The 17,048-nt window shown below is 39.3% G+C and overlaps 2 protein-coding genes across 2 annotated transcripts; one reads left to right on the top strand and one right to left on the bottom strand.

The window, feature by feature from the left end:
• Window positions 1-300: 300 nt before the first annotated feature.
• Window positions 301-11,011, bottom strand: LOC110057408 (putative aarF domain-containing protein kinase 5). Its single transcript, XM_089297960.1, has 15 exons — window positions 10,682-11,011; window positions 9,818-9,881; window positions 9,204-9,380; window positions 8,619-8,642; window positions 7,919-8,059; window positions 7,267-7,380; window positions 6,555-6,686; window positions 6,213-6,296; window positions 5,752-5,833; window positions 5,243-5,321; window positions 4,509-4,600; window positions 4,117-4,300; window positions 3,097-3,171; window positions 2,672-2,767; window positions 301-2,140 (listed from the first exon to the last, which is right to left on the bottom strand). Exons 1-15 carry the CDS (start codon window positions 10,957-10,959, stop codon window positions 1,972-1,974), a joined length of 1,791 nt encoding a protein of 596 aa, XP_089154086.1. The 5' UTR covers window positions 10,960-11,011; the 3' UTR covers window positions 301-1,971.
• Window positions 11,012-11,027: 16 nt separating this feature from the next.
• Window positions 11,028-16,102, top strand: LOC110057363 (cleavage and polyadenylation specificity factor subunit 5-like). The gene is made up of 9 exons (XM_020763949.2): window positions 11,028-11,155; window positions 11,819-11,875; window positions 12,260-12,289; window positions 13,556-13,669; window positions 13,814-13,877; window positions 14,177-14,269; window positions 14,773-14,848; window positions 15,139-15,253; window positions 15,897-16,102. Exons 1-9 carry the CDS (start codon window positions 11,040-11,042, stop codon window positions 15,916-15,918), a joined length of 687 nt encoding a protein of 228 aa, XP_020619608.1. The 5' UTR covers window positions 11,028-11,039; the 3' UTR covers window positions 15,919-16,102.
• The last annotated feature ends 946 nt before the right edge of the window (window positions 16,103-17,048 follow it).

Below are 17,048 nucleotides of genomic sequence, written 5' to 3'. Positions count from 1 at the left end.
TACGGTCCAGAGTAATCCGTCACGTAAACGGAGCTTTTCGAAAACGCTCTTCAAACCGAAGGAATTTGAAAACGCCGGCTTTGAGTTTTCGTGTGGACGGAAAACATTTTAAAACGGACCTTTTCGAACACGATAGGATCAGGAGACCCACGTGATTCCCTGACCGAGATTTCCTCAAACAAAAATATAAAACGACCGGTGATTGTTGCGTTTTTAAATTCCTCCGGTGTAGTGTGGACGACCGGGCCTAAGCTTCCTAAGACCTTCTGATGAAGTCAAAAATAGGCAAAGAATGCAAAGTGCTGTTATAACAGTTTTATTAGCATGCATTCCCTCGTTTCCTTTTATTTTGGTATCAATAAATATAATTTTTCACGTTGTTATTGTAAGATAGTTGAGTGTCGGTGTGTAGATTCGTTGGTATGCGGGCTACGTAATTATGCTGAGAAGTGAACATTTCAGGAGATTGTCCGTTAGGAGTTGTCACTCGACGGCATCTCAGCTTTTGATCACTTCATTCTGGAAATTTTGTTTTCGTAAAATTTGCGTGTTTTTGTTCGGTACATTTGTTGAATTAATACCTATCCAGGGCCGTTTATGTTTGTTGTAATAAACCATGTTAGGGCGGTTCTTGTCTGATCGATAAACGAGATGCCCCCTCCTATACGACTGGTGAAATTATTTTGTTTTCATTTCACTGCAGAGTGATTAGAAAACAAATCCTTTTGCAATTATCGCACGTTGTTATTTCCAACGGCAAGCGCGGCAAGTTTTCGCATACAAATGGTTTTGGTCTGGTACTCCAACAAGCTTCAAAGAGAGTTGAGACGCTCTGCGTTAAGACTAGAATTCTACAAAAGTTTGACATTACACTCCCTGGGGGGACTCCAACATGAAAAGGTCGGCGATGCTCGTCCTCTTGCTTGGGGGAATAAATCAAGGATTGTGATTTCGCTTAGGGTGTTCAGGACTAAACGCCAGAATTGTTGGCCGTCATGTCTTTCAGGGTGCACTCGAAGAAATAATATAAAAAACGCTGTCATTTCCGTTTTAAGTGGTATCTTTTAGCGGTAAATTAATTCTCGATCCACGCCATGATTGGTCTCCTTTAGCGGCTTTAGGGGTTAAATTCAAATTTTCCGTCGAGCTTCCCCGAACTTTTCACACGAGAGTCACTTCCCCAGGTTTCTCCTCTTATCCCCTTGTCAATATTATCAGCATGTGTGCATTACATTCATTAACAATTAGATTACGAGCTCGAGATTGCTATCACGCATAGAAAACGAGAGCGAATAATCTAATTGTTTTAGTATAAATCTACTAGTCGTTCAAAACTTTATTTAAATCCTCTTCACAGACCAAGAAGCGGCCGTCATTTTGTTAACAAAGACACACTGCTACGCTACTCACTATCTATCACAGAATAGATAGTGAATAGCGTAGCCAATCAGAGAAGGGCAATTGTGATAGAACGCTTGTAGATTTATACTAAATGGATTCGGCAACGACCTTTAAGTTTTAGCCTAACGCAAAACGACTAGGCAAGCGATCACGACCCGGAAAACGTTAAATGATCTCAATTTTATAAAAAACTTAGCTTTACTAAAAAAAAAAAAACACTAATAAATAAACGAAACGAACAAAACATTATATATAGTAAGCGATCCTCAGGTTAATTCAGGACCTAACTCACAAAAGACAGTATTTGTATTCACTGTATTGTAGAGGAACTACCTTACAGTAGAGGAGAATATCATTAAAAAGGGATAAATGCTATTTGCATTTGAAAAGATTCCCCGCATGAGCCTCACTTGCAAGCTAGTTCCAGTCCAATACCGGGAATACGAATATGGTCAAAGTGACTGAAATTTAATAAAAATTTCTCGGTTCTGAATTTTAAGATGTACATCACTTGAACCAATTTTTAATGAAGCTATTTTTCTTGTCAATCCTTTGTTTTTCTTCTAGCTATTACGAGAACGAGACCGTCCCTTGGTTGGGCCGCTGTGCCTTGATGGTGTCAAGCTCATGTAATGTCTTCAATTTGGACGTTAATTTATCCATGTCTTTTGGCGCTCGGCCCAGGTACTGGAGAACCCGTATGTACGTTTCCATCATCCACGCTCTGAAGCTCATGGCTCTGTCAATGACACAACGTGAAATCTGTCAGTCACAGGAGCTCCAGCGAGAATTATCCTTAACGATTAGCATACCAGTCCCTTAACATTACCAAAAATGGCAACACTTAGTGATACATTGTCCAGACCAGACCACAGAAGGGAACATCTATCTCGAGAGACATCACGTCACATCACGTCACGTCACGCCACGGCAGATCACGAACGTCGCGTATTAAAAACTCAGGGGCGTGGAGTGGGGATTTAGTATTTAGCACTATTTTAGGGTTAGTTTAGTTTCTTTGGGCTAGATTAGGGTTAGGACGAGAATTAGGTTAGGTTAAGATTAGTTTACGGGTAAGGGTTAGGGTTAGCAATCAAATAAAGCAAGAGCTATTCTTGTTCGTCGTCCGTGAGGTAGTGCCTCCCGTCTCAAACCCGACCAAAATATGGTCAGTGGATGTATGATGTCCAAGAAGTCTGTTGGTATGTGAAGATTGCATGTGACAAGGACGTCCTTAACGTATATGAGTATCATGGTTTTATAGTAGTACCTTATTCTGATATCAAGGACAAATGATTCAAAGGATGTCTTCACTTTTGACCACACACTGTTATGTTTTATATCACCGTGAACTCCAGCGATGGCGCTGCAAAGTAAAGCCATAATGTTAAACTGACGATTTTAGCCTTTTTACCCAATAGAGTCGAGCAATTTTTCTGGTGGTACGTGGAATGGTAGCTTGGATGAAAGAGACTAAACAGAATGAACGAAGAAGCATACTCAGAATAATTCAGAAAATAAATTTTTTGTGCCTCCAACGGGAGTAGAGCCCATGACCTTTTAAAAAGATTATCAGCATATTAACTTGAGTACTTTTTTCCTTCATTGTTCCTTTTTTTTGTCGCTCCCAGAGCCATTTCTAAGAAACGAGTTTGACAAAGAAGGTGTGAAATAAATACAATAAAGCTTACTAACCATCTGGCCATAAGAACAAATCTGTCCACTGGTTCTCCTAGTTCTTGATTGATGGCACGAACAGTGTTTAAGTTCCTAAATATGGATAACAAAAACTAGCTATAAATTATCTGAATAGACAGCAAGCATTTTGATATACCACACAAGTGAATAGTGCTTTTCGCGCGCTCTGACTGGTGAACTCCGAGGTGATTAGCAAGTACTATTCACCTCCGAGCAGCCGGCGCGAGAGATTTTAAAATTTCCGACCGCTTGTCACACATAAAATTAAGTTTTGGTCCGCTAAGTATTCAGCTTGTGTGGTATATACTAAAACAATTATTCACCTCAGCGTCGGTGAAAGTGATGGATATTTACCTCGCCACTTCGCGGCTCGGCAAATATCCACCACTATTCACCTCCACTTCGGTGAATAATTGTTAATTATCGGGGGATGGGGAAGAGAGATATTGTGGCCCAGAACAAGGAATGTTATTTACAGATATGAAAATAACGGAAATTGTTGCCGAAAGGATCATTTCATTTAACGGTAAAAATAATTATCGTAAATCACAATAAGAAAAGGAAAGTTAGACGAGATCCAAGGAAAATATTAAAAGCCATTAAAGTAAAGTGATGAAAGTAGCATTACACACAGTCACTTGGTCATTCAGTAGGTTCAACTGTGTCTGACAGAGGCCCCTGTTCTATCTCCAAGGAAAATGAGTAGTGCACGGGACTTACACCCCCCCCCCCCCTCCCCTCCCCCCTCTACTCTTGACTGGTAAAAAAGTATGTATCACTCCTTTGGGATGTGAAGAGCCAACAAAATGTCAGCGTTACAACAACAAGTTTTATAAAATAACTGAAAGTCTACTACGCGCGCTGTCATTCTCGAACGTTATGCAAACCCTCGACTACGTCTCGGGTTTGCATAACTGTCTCGAATTCTCCCACCCTCCTCGTGTTTAGATGAGGCCACGTAAACACGAAAAAAGTGCTCTATTGCTTATATCACAAATGCTTTCACTTAATAAGCACCTGAAAACGAGAAGCATGCTTCTCGGGAGCTGCCTAAGAATGATAATCACTTTCTCAAAGTGTCCTTGAGCGAGTTTTGTCATGATTTCCAAGTCTTCGTCTGTTACTCGTGATGTGAATAACATGCCAGCGCTTCCCCACACAAACGGACGCTGAAGAAGGATCTGGCAAAAGTTTTCATAATCTGAAAAAAGAGTTTAGATAGTTAAAACTGATATTCAACTTGATGCCTTCTATTTTGGTCTGCGAAGTTTAAATTTTGGGAAAAGCTTGTAGAAAACACTGCTGAAAATTTCACGCAGGACGCAGAACATTGGGTTCAATTTTAACCTACACAACGAGAGAAAAGAATATCAACAATAAACTACACAAATCACAGAGGTAACGTTTACCATCTACTCCAAGTTGTTTACTGAAATGTTGCATGCGATCCTGGTCATTCAACACGATGGACTTCCACAGTAGGCACAAGGCAACTCTGTCCCTAGAAAAACAAGTTTATTGGATAAACAAAACTTTGCATGATGCAAGCGCTGGTTGGCGTAAGTGTCAAGATCTAGCCCCTTAGACTCTCAACTCTGAATCAAGAGTTCATGGATAGAGAACTGGCCGGGGTCGTAGTGTTGTGTAGTGCAAGATACAGGTGTACCGACTTCTGACAGTTCAGCTCTTAACTCAGAAAGATAAATGGGTGCCATACTGCCGGGTAGACTAAAAGTATAGTCCCTCACTTGTCTGAGGGCTGGTCCAGTGGGTGACCACTCACACACGCGCGAAAATCACCTCAATGGAGACATCTCCGACGCGTAGCATCTCCTCACGCGAGGTGATTTGCGCGCGCGTTCGTGTGGTCACCCACTCGACTAAACTTGAGAAAAATGAGGAAAATGTCGCAGTTCATGGTGAAGAGGAATTGTTAGGGGAATTCTGACAAGATGCTGGCAAACCCATGATGGTTTCTTGCACGTGCAATGTAAGATATCGCTGACGGTATCGCCAGACGAGGAAAAGAAGTGCAGATCAAAAAACAAGCTAAAGGTTAAAATAAATTTTTCGCTTTACTGTATGCATACATGTAAAACGGCGACTATGCGATCCAAGTAAATGTCATCTGAGTTTATATTACCTGGGTTGAAGTGTCTCGTAAAGCCCATGGTCAATAATCACTATTTCAGCTTTATTGTCTTTGCCTTTCCTTACAAGAACTACGATAGAGAGGAAAATTAAGCTTAGTAAACGCAGGACATGGAAGAGGCAACAACAGCAAGAGCAAAAAATAACAGCAGCAGTTGACAACAACAACTGCAGCATGTCAAACTAGAAAATAACACATCAGGTCGGAGTTGTTCAAAGTCGCGCGATAATAAACAGTTATCACTGAACTTCATGTTTGATTGCTATTGATTTATTGGGTGCCCATGTAAGAGATGAACACAGGGTTAATGTTGTTGGGTTAAAACTGTGATTCTTGCTAAACTTTCAAACCTGGATTCGACGTCACGTGGCAAAATAAAGTGTTGCCTTTTTCCCAGTTCTCGCTATCTTCTTCTTGCATTTCCCGCCCTCTTGTCTCCTGCATCCCGTAGAGTTCCCACCCCTTTACTCCGACCCCGTATGCCCCTCCATCGGACTTACCGTTCGCAGGATGAGGGTCACCGTGAATGAATCCACTGCGAAATAACTGCTCACCGAATGCTTTGATCATCTTCTCATCAACCTAAGGACACATGAACAACATAGGAAGTGTATTGAATGTGCACACGTTTGTTTTGCTTGTTAATAACAGCCTTAAACTTAGCCGCCTTTTAAAAAGTAACACGTTAATATCCGAGAAACCAATTTCTGTTATTTGACCTCAGATTGACGAGAACGCTTGCTAAAAGTCCACTTTTAGCTTAGTGGCCGGACGCCAGAAGCCATGTTTTGGAAATTTGGCTAAATTTCACCGACTTCAATTTCTTAAAGAGATACCACTGAATTCGACACATTTTACCAAGAGTCAATGTCAAAGGCAGAAAAAATTTATCAAATGCCATTTTCTTTGGTGCTTTTTCTTCACATGACAAATGGTCATAAGTGAGTTATTGTAGACTTACATCAGCCACATCCAGTTCTCTCTGTTTGAGGCCCTCGACGTCATCTACTTTACATGCATCAACGTACTCCGCCGTCAGCACACGCTGTAAGTAAATATTCAGCATTATGGAGGGCATGAGTTGAAAAATGGGGCCTAAAATTTTTTAAGACAGTATTAAGTAGAGTAATCCGTCTCAATCATGCCCATTGTAGGTGTTGAAAATCCTTGTTCCTCTTCAGTTTTGCATCACGTTACCTACATCTTTTGCCTAACTTCTTACTCCAGTTAAAAAACCAATCTGTCACAACTTCGACTTCAAGTATAGCGTAAACAACACAAGCTATCAAATAGTGATTCTTACCTTGGTAGTAAGATCCCAGTGTATTTCAGGCACGTAAACATAACTAAGGTGCTTCAACTCTTCTGCACATCTTTCACCATTGTGGCCTTCATGTACGAAATCAAGCTCTTCCTTCAAGGTTTCTTGTAAGTCCTAGCAAAGAAGGGCATTTTCGTTTATAAATCCATAAACAATCTATACTGCTAACTTTTTTGTCCAAACTCCGAGCAAGAGATTTAGTGGCAGGCATGTTGCTAGGTAATCTAAATGCAATATTACGTCAAGCATGAGCTACCAAGTGGAGTTGGGTTATAGCACAAACCTCAAGGGGTGGACTCCATATCAAAAGGAAGGGGATGCCCGTCGAAAATTTGGAAAACAACCTCTAAGAGGTATCAAAATACTGTTTTGTGGGCCTGGCTTTTTTCACCACTAAGAGGTACTAGTTCTAACACAACACATTATCTCCTCTGAGTCATATTGTTTTGGCTCAATACCCTACCCCTTCAAATGCCTGCCACGGCAGGCTAGAGTCCCCCCTGGACACAAAACAAACTAAGTAGCCTCTGGAAACCTTTTCCTATGTTATCCTTTTCCCAAGAACAGGTCTAATACATAAATAAAATTAAATTTTAAATTTGTGATTCCTTTTCTGTCAATTATTTAGCAAAATATGAATACCCTTAGCTGATAAGTTGATAAATTCCAACAACACATCAAGGAAAAAACTTACATCAAGAACCCAAGCAAAAGCAAATGAAGGATGCATCCAGGCAATGACTTGCAGCAAGCGTTTTAACGTCCACAGGTCACCATCATATCTGTCCAGAAGGTCAATATATTGCATCTATTGTAAATGAACCACAAAGAAATAGTCACTATCACTAAAAAAACAGCCAGGTGCTTTTTAATGTCTGAAGTCCAGTCTCTATCTTTTGGCGACTTGAAGAATACAAGCTGAACACTTTTTCCGTTCGCATATCACAGTGCCATGCGAGCTGTGAACTCAAACCCTTAGCCTCCCCCCCCCCCCCCCCACCCTCAGCTCACTGTAAGCCCCCTACCCAAAGATAATTATTCAACCAACCATACAAACAAAGAAACAAAAACAACAACAGAGAAAAAAAACAGCTGGAGGCACGACATGTCTTACAACTAGCTGTTAGGAATTGTTTTCGCTTGAGAGGTCACAAATCTTTGATCATGTTGTTGTTCAATGTTAACCTTGGTACAATTTCAATGTTAACCTTGGTACATTTTCCTTATTTCATACACGTTATCCAGAACAAAGGAAAATACCAAGTTCTACAGAGTTAAATATTGAACCACAAGAACTACACAGATTGTGGTAAGCTATGCAGTAACAATCAGAATTTGTTTCTTGCCTTGACTGCCACCTCTCTGCCATCATGCCTCACAGCTCGGTGCACCTGGGCCAGACTAGCAGCTGCTATGGGATTGTAATCAAACTCCAGGAATAACTCATGAGCTTTCTTACCAAAGTCCTCAAGGAAAAGCTCGTCGACCTAAAATGGCACAAGAGTAGAAAAACCTCTCTCACTTGATCAGGATTTTCAATCATTTTCAAGGTCTGCAGTGCATGCAGGCAGTGCAAAGTCTGTTATTTGCTTGAGGTACACAGTGGTTTCATTAACATTTTCAGCAGGAGGGAAACTGGTTTTTACAGGCGAGCAAAGCTTTTTGAACTGAATTTCTTTATAAGTCAAAGCAGGTAGACAAAATCATCCTCACAGCCAGTCAATTGGCCTGGTGCCCGGCCCTTAATGAAACCCCTGGATAGTAACACTGTAAGGAAAATCAATGGGCTTTAAAAAATCACTTTCATGATCTTCAGTGATGAAGTTACTGCCTGGTTTTTAAATTTTATTTGTTGCCTCTAAATTTGAACCTTTCATACTAAGTACAACATTGCAGGTCATGTTTTGTCTTGTAACCATGATCAATGTTCAATGGACCATGTGGCAATGACAAAATTTTGACCAAATCCTTTAGGTATTCAATACTTTAAGGCAGACTAAGCTTAGGGTAAAACACATCAATTGAAAAACAATTTGAACAACTGACCTCTCCATGTTTCCTTCGAAGAGCCTGCAAAAATAAGGATCTATGTCAGGAAAGAGTTGATAGATAGTCAACAGATCTTCTTCCTAATGGATTTCTTAGTGAAAACAAGTAGAGTGGCTCCCATGTATGTGTAGGCAGTAAATCCTGGGAGGGCCGGGGGGTGGGGGGGGGGGGGGGGCTGGGGAAGGTTCTCACATGAAAAGGTCGGGGATGCTTGTCCTCTCACTTAGGGGTATAAATCAAGGATTCTGGTCTCACTGCACTTAGCATGTTCATGATGAATTACGTCACTATTTTTAGCTTTCAAGGTATCTTTTAGGCTGCTTTTGAAGAAATAATTATAAGAGAAGACACTCGCCTCTTATTTCTGTTTTTAGGCTCTGTTTCCACCAGTATCTTGAGTACAGTCTAGTAACTCAGGCTTCTTTCCTGAACAGGAGCTGGTAATCAAGCCTGTTCCATATTAATTTTATATAAAATATATTATGTATAGATTTAATTGATACAATGTACATAGTACATTGTACACAAACACTGTCTGAGGAGCCTCTACAAAGGAAAACACCTTGAGGGACTTCTCAGTACCTTGTCTTGTAGTACTTGAAGAGTCTCCGTGTATTCCCGTGGAAGGATATGATTAAAGCAAGCAAGACCTTGCCCTAGCTTGATGTATAGCCCTCCATTGTCAACTGCTCCCACTACAATCCTGTCTGCTGCCCTCTGGTGACACTGTTTAATAGCTTGGGCATATTCCTCTCCATTCTAACAGCAAATTATACAACACACAAGATACATGTAATTAATGATATTACTACTTTTTAGTCACTGATTGAAAAACATTCAATTGTGCATGTAATTAAAAACAATCTTAGTTTTTAAAAAAGTTCAGTACACTGTCTAAAGACTTTGGATTGTTTTTTGTTTTTTTTATTTTTTTCTGAATAACCTATTTGAATTTGAATTTGGAAACTGAGGAAAATAAAAGTTTAACAAAGGCAGCCCAAATTTTGCTATGCAGAAATCATGAAAGTAACTCTTTGCTACGAACAAAATTTACTTTGCAAGGGTTTGTAAGGCATTGCAATGTACGTAGGGGAAAACACGTGACTTGTGTGATAGTAGATACATAATACTACTCAAAAGCTTAATTTTTTTGTTTACTGGTATGTGGGTTTACATCTAACAAATTTTTTACCTACAGGATCTAATGTCCGAAGAGTCCACCAGTAGTCTAAGGATATGTTCATACCAACATAGAAACACCTATTAAGACAAAAAAAAAAATAAACATTTAACTGGTTAATGGAAAATAAATATTTGGGTAAATCTGTCAGTGTAAAATGAAGACTGTGGACTGCACACTGAAGGTTAAATAGCCTGTTCTAGGCTCTCGTTTTTCTCGATAGGGTTCTTGGCGAGTTTGGCAGAGTTAAGCCTTCATGAATAGTTGTTCCATTTTTGGTGAGACTGTGCCTGCTGGCTTTTGATCGAGTAACTTCGAAGTGGACAGCTTCAAGATTGCGTATCTTTCGAGATGACTATACATATATCATACTTCTGACAACCTTGTAATATGTTTGCAACTGCACAGCCTGTCCTAGAATACTGTATGCACAGGATGTACCAGAATATGCTCAAGCGCTGGTCAACTTGTAGGCAAATGGCATAACACTGGTTAACAACAACAACAACAACAAGAATGCCTCATGCATGAAGTCACATGATATGGTAGTTTTTGAGAATCGGAGGAGGGGGGGGGGGGGTCTTAATTCTTAGGGTGCGTTCCTCTGGGGTGATCTGGATCAGAATCAGTGATCCATTAGATCACTCGGATCATGGGTGCATCAAAGGAACCGATGAATCCACTCTCGTCACGGATTCATCGGTTCCTTTGATGCATCATGATCCGAGTGATCTTGGATCACTGATCCTGATCCAGATCACCCCAAAGGAACGCACCCTTAGATTTCGAGATTTGGAGGGGGTCTGATCTTATATTATGTCTTAGTTTTTGAGACAACCACTGTGGAGTGAAAAGAGTCTGTTGAGTTATTTTTACTCACCTGAAAAATCTTCCTATTCCCTCGACTGAAACTCTTAGTCTTCTACGTTGTTTAGCTTCCCAAAGTCTGTTATAATACGCCGTGAAACCCAACACAGACGTGGCCGTTCCAAAAAAAACCCAAAAACCTCTTCTTTGAAACAGTTTTTTTCTTGCAGTGTTCTCCGATGCCACTGAGCTTTTCAGTCGTAAACGATTCGTTCTACATCTATATAAACAAAGCGTAAAATTGCTCCTAGTTAGGTTTGACCAAAGTGAGCGTGACCCGGCCGCCATCATTGTTTTTCGTGTGTATATTTCAAACCTTCGCACTTGACGTAGCTTGCACGGAAGATGGGAGTCTGGAGCCAAGAGTCAAGATGGCGGTCAACGAAAGGGTGAACGCACGAGGTTGGCCGAGAAATCGAGCGGCAAGCAACGCAGGAAAATACATGACCGGACCACAAGGAGCACAAGTAGATCGTACAGTGCGACTGTAAGTGTTTATATTGGGAATTACTTCGTTTGCTTACCTTAGGATTGTGTGCTTTCCGCAACTGTGTTCAGCATTCGTTATCAGCTTCGGTAATTCAGTTCTTAATTTAACTTTAGCTTCACTGATATTTTGGTCTCTAGCTAGCTTACTAGAGGGAACAATATAGGCGTAAAGTAATATTAAATCAAGCTGAACTAGAATCCTGAAGAGCAATTTCTGTCTTGATCTACATTGCAGACTGTAGAACACAATCACATACATTTAGAATGATTACTGACGACACAGATTACGGCGTCAGTACGTCCGTCTCAGTGTTTGAGATACTGTACACTATAGAGTTTTAACTCATTACACTCATGAATTCGAAACCTGCTGGAAAATACTTTTTAATTTTCAGTGTGAAACTTCAGTAGTCATCTGATAATAAATATAAGTCGACTTATTCCATTTCGGGAATGCTCTTTTAATGATTTAGTTGGTACAAGACTTGCTTGTTCTCTTGCCCACTGGGCAAGTGAGAATAAAAAGTTACTTGCCCAGAAGGAGAATCTACTTGTCCCAGACGACCGAACGACACTTTTTTTGAGCCCTGTTATAAGCTTAAGTTTTATATTATGTATATTAAGCTTATGTGTATAATAGATTTGTTTTAATTCATTGAAGGTACCCCTTGACAAATTACACATTTGGTACAAAAGAAGCATTATATGAAAAGGATAGGTAAGTCAAAGATTGTTATTTCAGGTAAGAGCCACTGTATGTGATCATAGACATGGAAAACATGAGTGGACCATGTGTGGTCAAATGCAGCTTCCCTTCACTCTACATACTATTCACTCATATTCCACTGCCAGCTATATTTCTTCATTGTCTTACAATTTTTGAGAAACACCACGCAAGAAAGAAATCAATCAATCAAGGTCAGTGCACATGATTGTATTAAGTAAAGGTTTTTACCTGACTCTGACTGGGGTAAAGGGAAGAAAAACAAACCATTATGTACAACACTTTTGTCTGAGATGATTTAGTAGATGTTTGCCTCATTTTTGAAATACATTTAATGTATTCATGGGCTTATACAATTAACTGCATTTTCTTTTACAGCTCTGTTCAAGCGAGATTTACTCGAATGAGGTATGGAAAACATACAAAGCATTGTAGCTATTCAGCTGCAGCGATAATAGTCACTTAGGGCTTCTTTACCACAGTTGCTGAGACGAAAAAGCTGTTGTTTATTCCCAGCATAGGTTGGCTGATGCCATCATGGTTGCCTTCATCAGAACTGAAGCTATTTACTTTGTCCCAGTAACCAGGCCAGAGTGTTCATGTGGGAAGAAAAACATGCTATTCTGCCTGGTTACTGAGATCTTGGTAACCTGGTATCCCACTTTCTTATGCAAACACTACGGTTTTTAAAAACGAAATAGTGCTGGGCTACATCTTGGAAAGTACATTAGCCCTGTTGACCAGGCTCACACAAAGAAGCTTTGATGATAAGAAAAAGTCAAATTATTGACAAAAAAAAGCGTGGTATAATTATATCACTTGTTGCGTAAGAAATATGTAGTAACATTTCAATATTTAAGAAATAGGAAAAATTTATGTACTGTGTTTCTATCAAGTTTTACAAATGTAGTATAACTCTGCTAACTATGTTCTATCTTGAATGCTGTTCTCTGATTGGCTATGCTGCTCACATTCTATTTTGTTTGAGATAGTTAGTAGCATAATAGTGTACACTTGTTAGCAAAGTGACTGCTGCTTCTTTGCATTTTCAAGGTGTCCGTGAAGAGGATTTAGATAAAGTTTTCAACAACTAGCAGATTTACACTAAAACAATAAGATTATTCACTTTCAATTTCTACAGTATGCATAATAGTTGACTTGGGCTGCACCCTTGTCAGCTCTCATGTGATAGAAATCTCAAGCTCATAATCTAATTGTTAAATAGAAATACAAGTGGAAATTTGGGAGAACGAGAAATTTGTGGGAACACGAGCCAACAGGTGAGTAGTTCCACAGCTTGTTCAAGTTTTGCCAAACTTCCATGAGTGTTTCTATAACTCGATAGCAACACAAAGAACATGTTTTCTGTTTCTTTTAGAAAATTCCACAACCAAAAAAAAAACAAACAACTTGTTTACTTTGGTCATCAACATTTAAATTCTCTTTGCTTGTGCCAACATTACGTCAACAGCTGGTTCTGTGTTGCTAGTGAGTTACACATGTAGAAACTCAAATTTTAAAGTTTTAAAGTTTTCTTTGGGCTACAGTATTTTCTAAACACATTTGGGGTGCTTTGGCCTGCTTTGTTATTGGTTGTCATTAGAAGAGTGACCTTGGTACATTCCAAGATATTTACACTGAATTTGCCTTCTGCTGTTTTATTGCTCATTTTAGAGAGGAATATGATAAGTTTGGCATGAGGAAGACTGTTGAAGGAGTGCTGATTGTTCATGAACATGGTTTGCCACATGTCTTACTGCTTCAGTTGGGAACAACATTTTTTAAGCTGTAAGTTGCTTTTCTACTGAATATAGCTTATTGAAGGAAATTAATAGCTCCATGAAGTTAACATGAATTTAATTACTTTAACTGTATCATTGATGTTTACCAATATTTTTATGTGGGCATGTAATGTTTACTTTTATTTGCAAGGCCTGGTGGTGAACTTGTTGCCGGGGAAGATGAAATAGATGGACTTAAAAGATCTATGACTGAGGTAAACAGTTTAATAATATATTTCACGAATACATGTACTCGTAGTTTACTTGTTTGCAGAGGTCTGCAGGCATAAACCCTTAGATGCATTGCGGACCTATGATATTAGATTGTGGCAATCTTGGATCATCGCTATGCAGCGAAGGAGCCTTGAAGTTATTGCTCTTTGCCTGTATTGCATGCATAAAATAATGTAGAAAACTGTTTGACTTATAATTTTGCTGGTGATTACTGGTAAGCATGTACATGTTGATGAAGATAAATAACAAAATTATAACTTGCTGATTTATTGATGGTCAGATCCTGGGCCGTCCTGAGCAGGGAGCTGAGGTGGACTGGGTCGTAGAGGACAGCTTAGGGAACTGGTGGAGACCGAACTTCGAAGCCCCACAGGTATTGCTTAATTCTGTTGAATTATTATTCCTTGTCCAGTGATAAACAACATACATGCCAACTTGAGATTTGCTCAGTATAATTTGAATCTGATTCTGATTCAAAGGATTACCAGAGCCTTGGTGATAATTCATGGCCATTCTGCTTTGTAGAAAATTTCTTGTTCTACTGTGGGGATGGTTTACTTATTACACTCCTCATTGGTTTGAAGTTGATGCAACATAATTGTGTAGTCTGGGTTACAATCCATTTTTTTTTTTTCCTTTTTTTTCTGAAATATCCAAGTTGACTTATTTAGGAAAAGATCGAAGCAGCTCTGCTAGCAGGGTACCAAGTTATGTGATCTGATGATAACACTTAAGACTATATATTTACGTACCATTGTAGAGTAGTCAGAATTATTGAGTTTTAAGTTCATAAAATCTGTGCTTATTGCATATGTACATGTTGTACATGTGTGAAAATTATTGATGTTTATGTGCGGTGTGTTTGTTTTGTGGCAGTATCCATATATTCCTGCTCATATAACCAAGCCCAAAGAACAAAGAAAACTTTTCCTGGTTCAACTTGGAGAGAAAGGTAGTGATTTCAAAGGCCGTTTTAGATTAGTTACTATACATGATTGCATAAAAAGGCATCAACACTTCATTTTGCATCTTCTTAAGTTTTCTTTGAGTCTCACACACTGGAATATAGTAGTAATACTTTTTATTCGGTTTCGCTAGCAACTTGTGTTAAATCACAAACCATAACAAAAACATCAAGTTAGTTTGTCCCAAAAATAGAAACTACATGTCATGAACAGGTCACCGGTCACGGATTTGAAATTTTGTTCAACTTTAAGATAGATGTTCTTGTTTTGATTTCAGCCAACTTCGCTGTCCCTCGTAACTACAAGTTAGTAGCGGCTCCGTTGTTTGAGCTGTATGATAACTCTCCAGGTTATGGGCCAGTTATAGCAAGCCTTCCACAAGCACTTAGCAGGTCAGTTATACATGTACCAAGAGCTTTTTGTCGTTTATTGCGATGCGGGAAGCGACCTTCATTTTGAAATAAACCCCGAAATAGTAGGTTTCTATCATGGACAAGTGCCAAATAGCTAGTGATACACGAAAACGAAACAAGGATGGTTAGGATCGGGGAAGGTTAGGACGGATTACGAACAACGAGCCTTGAAAACTTAGGCTGTTGGTGGTTGCCTCTGATAAAATCAATAACGGTTTACGTTATCGTTCTGGAAGATTACGTTGTTTTTCGGCAGCTAACTTTAAAACAAGACTTAGTTTTCAGCTCAAATGATTAAGTTTAGATTTCCTGCATCTTCAGTGTTACATGGTTAGCAGGGGACGTTAAAGAACCCACACAGGTACATGTATCGCGAAGGGCACGAAGTTCCCGGTGTTGTGGTCTGGCCTTGTCTGACGGGTTGGTGCTTCACATAGGGTTAACCTCATTGCACCTTTCCCCCTTGGACAGAGTTGTCCAAGAAAAATTGCTATATCTAAGTTTCCGTACTTGCTACCCAAAACACCTTTACATATAAATCGGCGTGTACAACAAAATTTCTCCCATTTTTGAATGACGCATGTATTGTTGTTTATCTAATTGTCTTTTGTTTGCTTTGCAGGTTTAGCTTTATATATTTATAAATAAAGTGACTTCGCAAGACAGGCACTGAAGATGACAGATGGATAACGAATTTTTTATTGATGTTTAGACCTCTTTTCTCTTTCCTTGTCATTTTTTGTATTTATTTCTCATAATGTGTTTAGTATAATATAAATGTATGCTTTGTTTTTAGCAATAAAACACGTAAAATACTGTACATAACAAGTTATAAACTAGAGTGTCAAGTTACACCTACCTTTTACAGTGATTGCTGCGACGAAGTAATATATCAAAGACGAAAGAAGGACATCGAGAAGTGAGTTGATAATACGACGCGCATCAAGGTGTTTGGAAATAAGGTCAAACAAGGTTTGTTTCTTCTCAATCGGAAATAAAACTAAGGAGAAATTGGTAAAAAAAAATCGTAAAAATCTCTGCTTATTACCGTCAGATATCCAAACACAGTCACGGTTATGATTTCCTTTGTTAAAACTCGATTAATTATGAAGGATTTGAGAACTGTTATGCATTGCCAGGCAGTCAAAAAAAAAAAAAACTTTACAACTTGGGTAGTCACGTAGTCTCGTAAAGTTCCCGAGCGATTGCGAAGGACACTAGGGTAGAAATAGCTTAAACGCAAATGGAGAAGCATTCTCCCGGCTTACAGTGCTTTTGGTCATCACATTGGCTTGTTTCTATCCAAATGCACATAACTATTGGAAAATGTTTCAAATAATGATGCCCAGCTCAGCACAGCACAATTAAGGTATTTTACTTGACGCAGATCTTTCTCAAAATATATTTTCAAAGAAATCATGAAATTGACCAAGTAATGAAAAGTGGATGGCATAAACTTTCGGTTATAAACACTTTTTCTACCCATATTTCTGATAGAAGTAAATGAAAACTCGAGTTAGAAGTCTATATCTGAGCTTAGAACGAGAAAATTTTGGGACGCGCGGATGAAACACACCCGCAAAGGAATGTGTCGGAGTGTGCGCCTCAACTGATCTGCTGTGTATGTGATTTTGAGTCCGCCTAACCCCCTGAGCGATGAGAGTGATCATAGAGGCCTGTCGCACCAGGAGAGGATCAATGGCAAGATAGCTGATTCCCCATATAGGCCTTATTAACACCCACGCGACGCGCGTGCTAACATCCGTCGAAGAAC

Source organism: Orbicella faveolata, unplaced genomic scaffold (genome assembly GCF_042242905.1).
Source record: "Orbicella faveolata isolate gen_17 unplaced genomic scaffold, um_ofav_v1 contig_3, whole genome shotgun sequence".
Taxonomy (NCBI): Eukaryota; Metazoa; Cnidaria; class Anthozoa; order Scleractinia; family Merulinidae; genus Orbicella; species Orbicella faveolata.
This window is presented reverse-complemented; position numbering and strand designations above follow the sequence as displayed.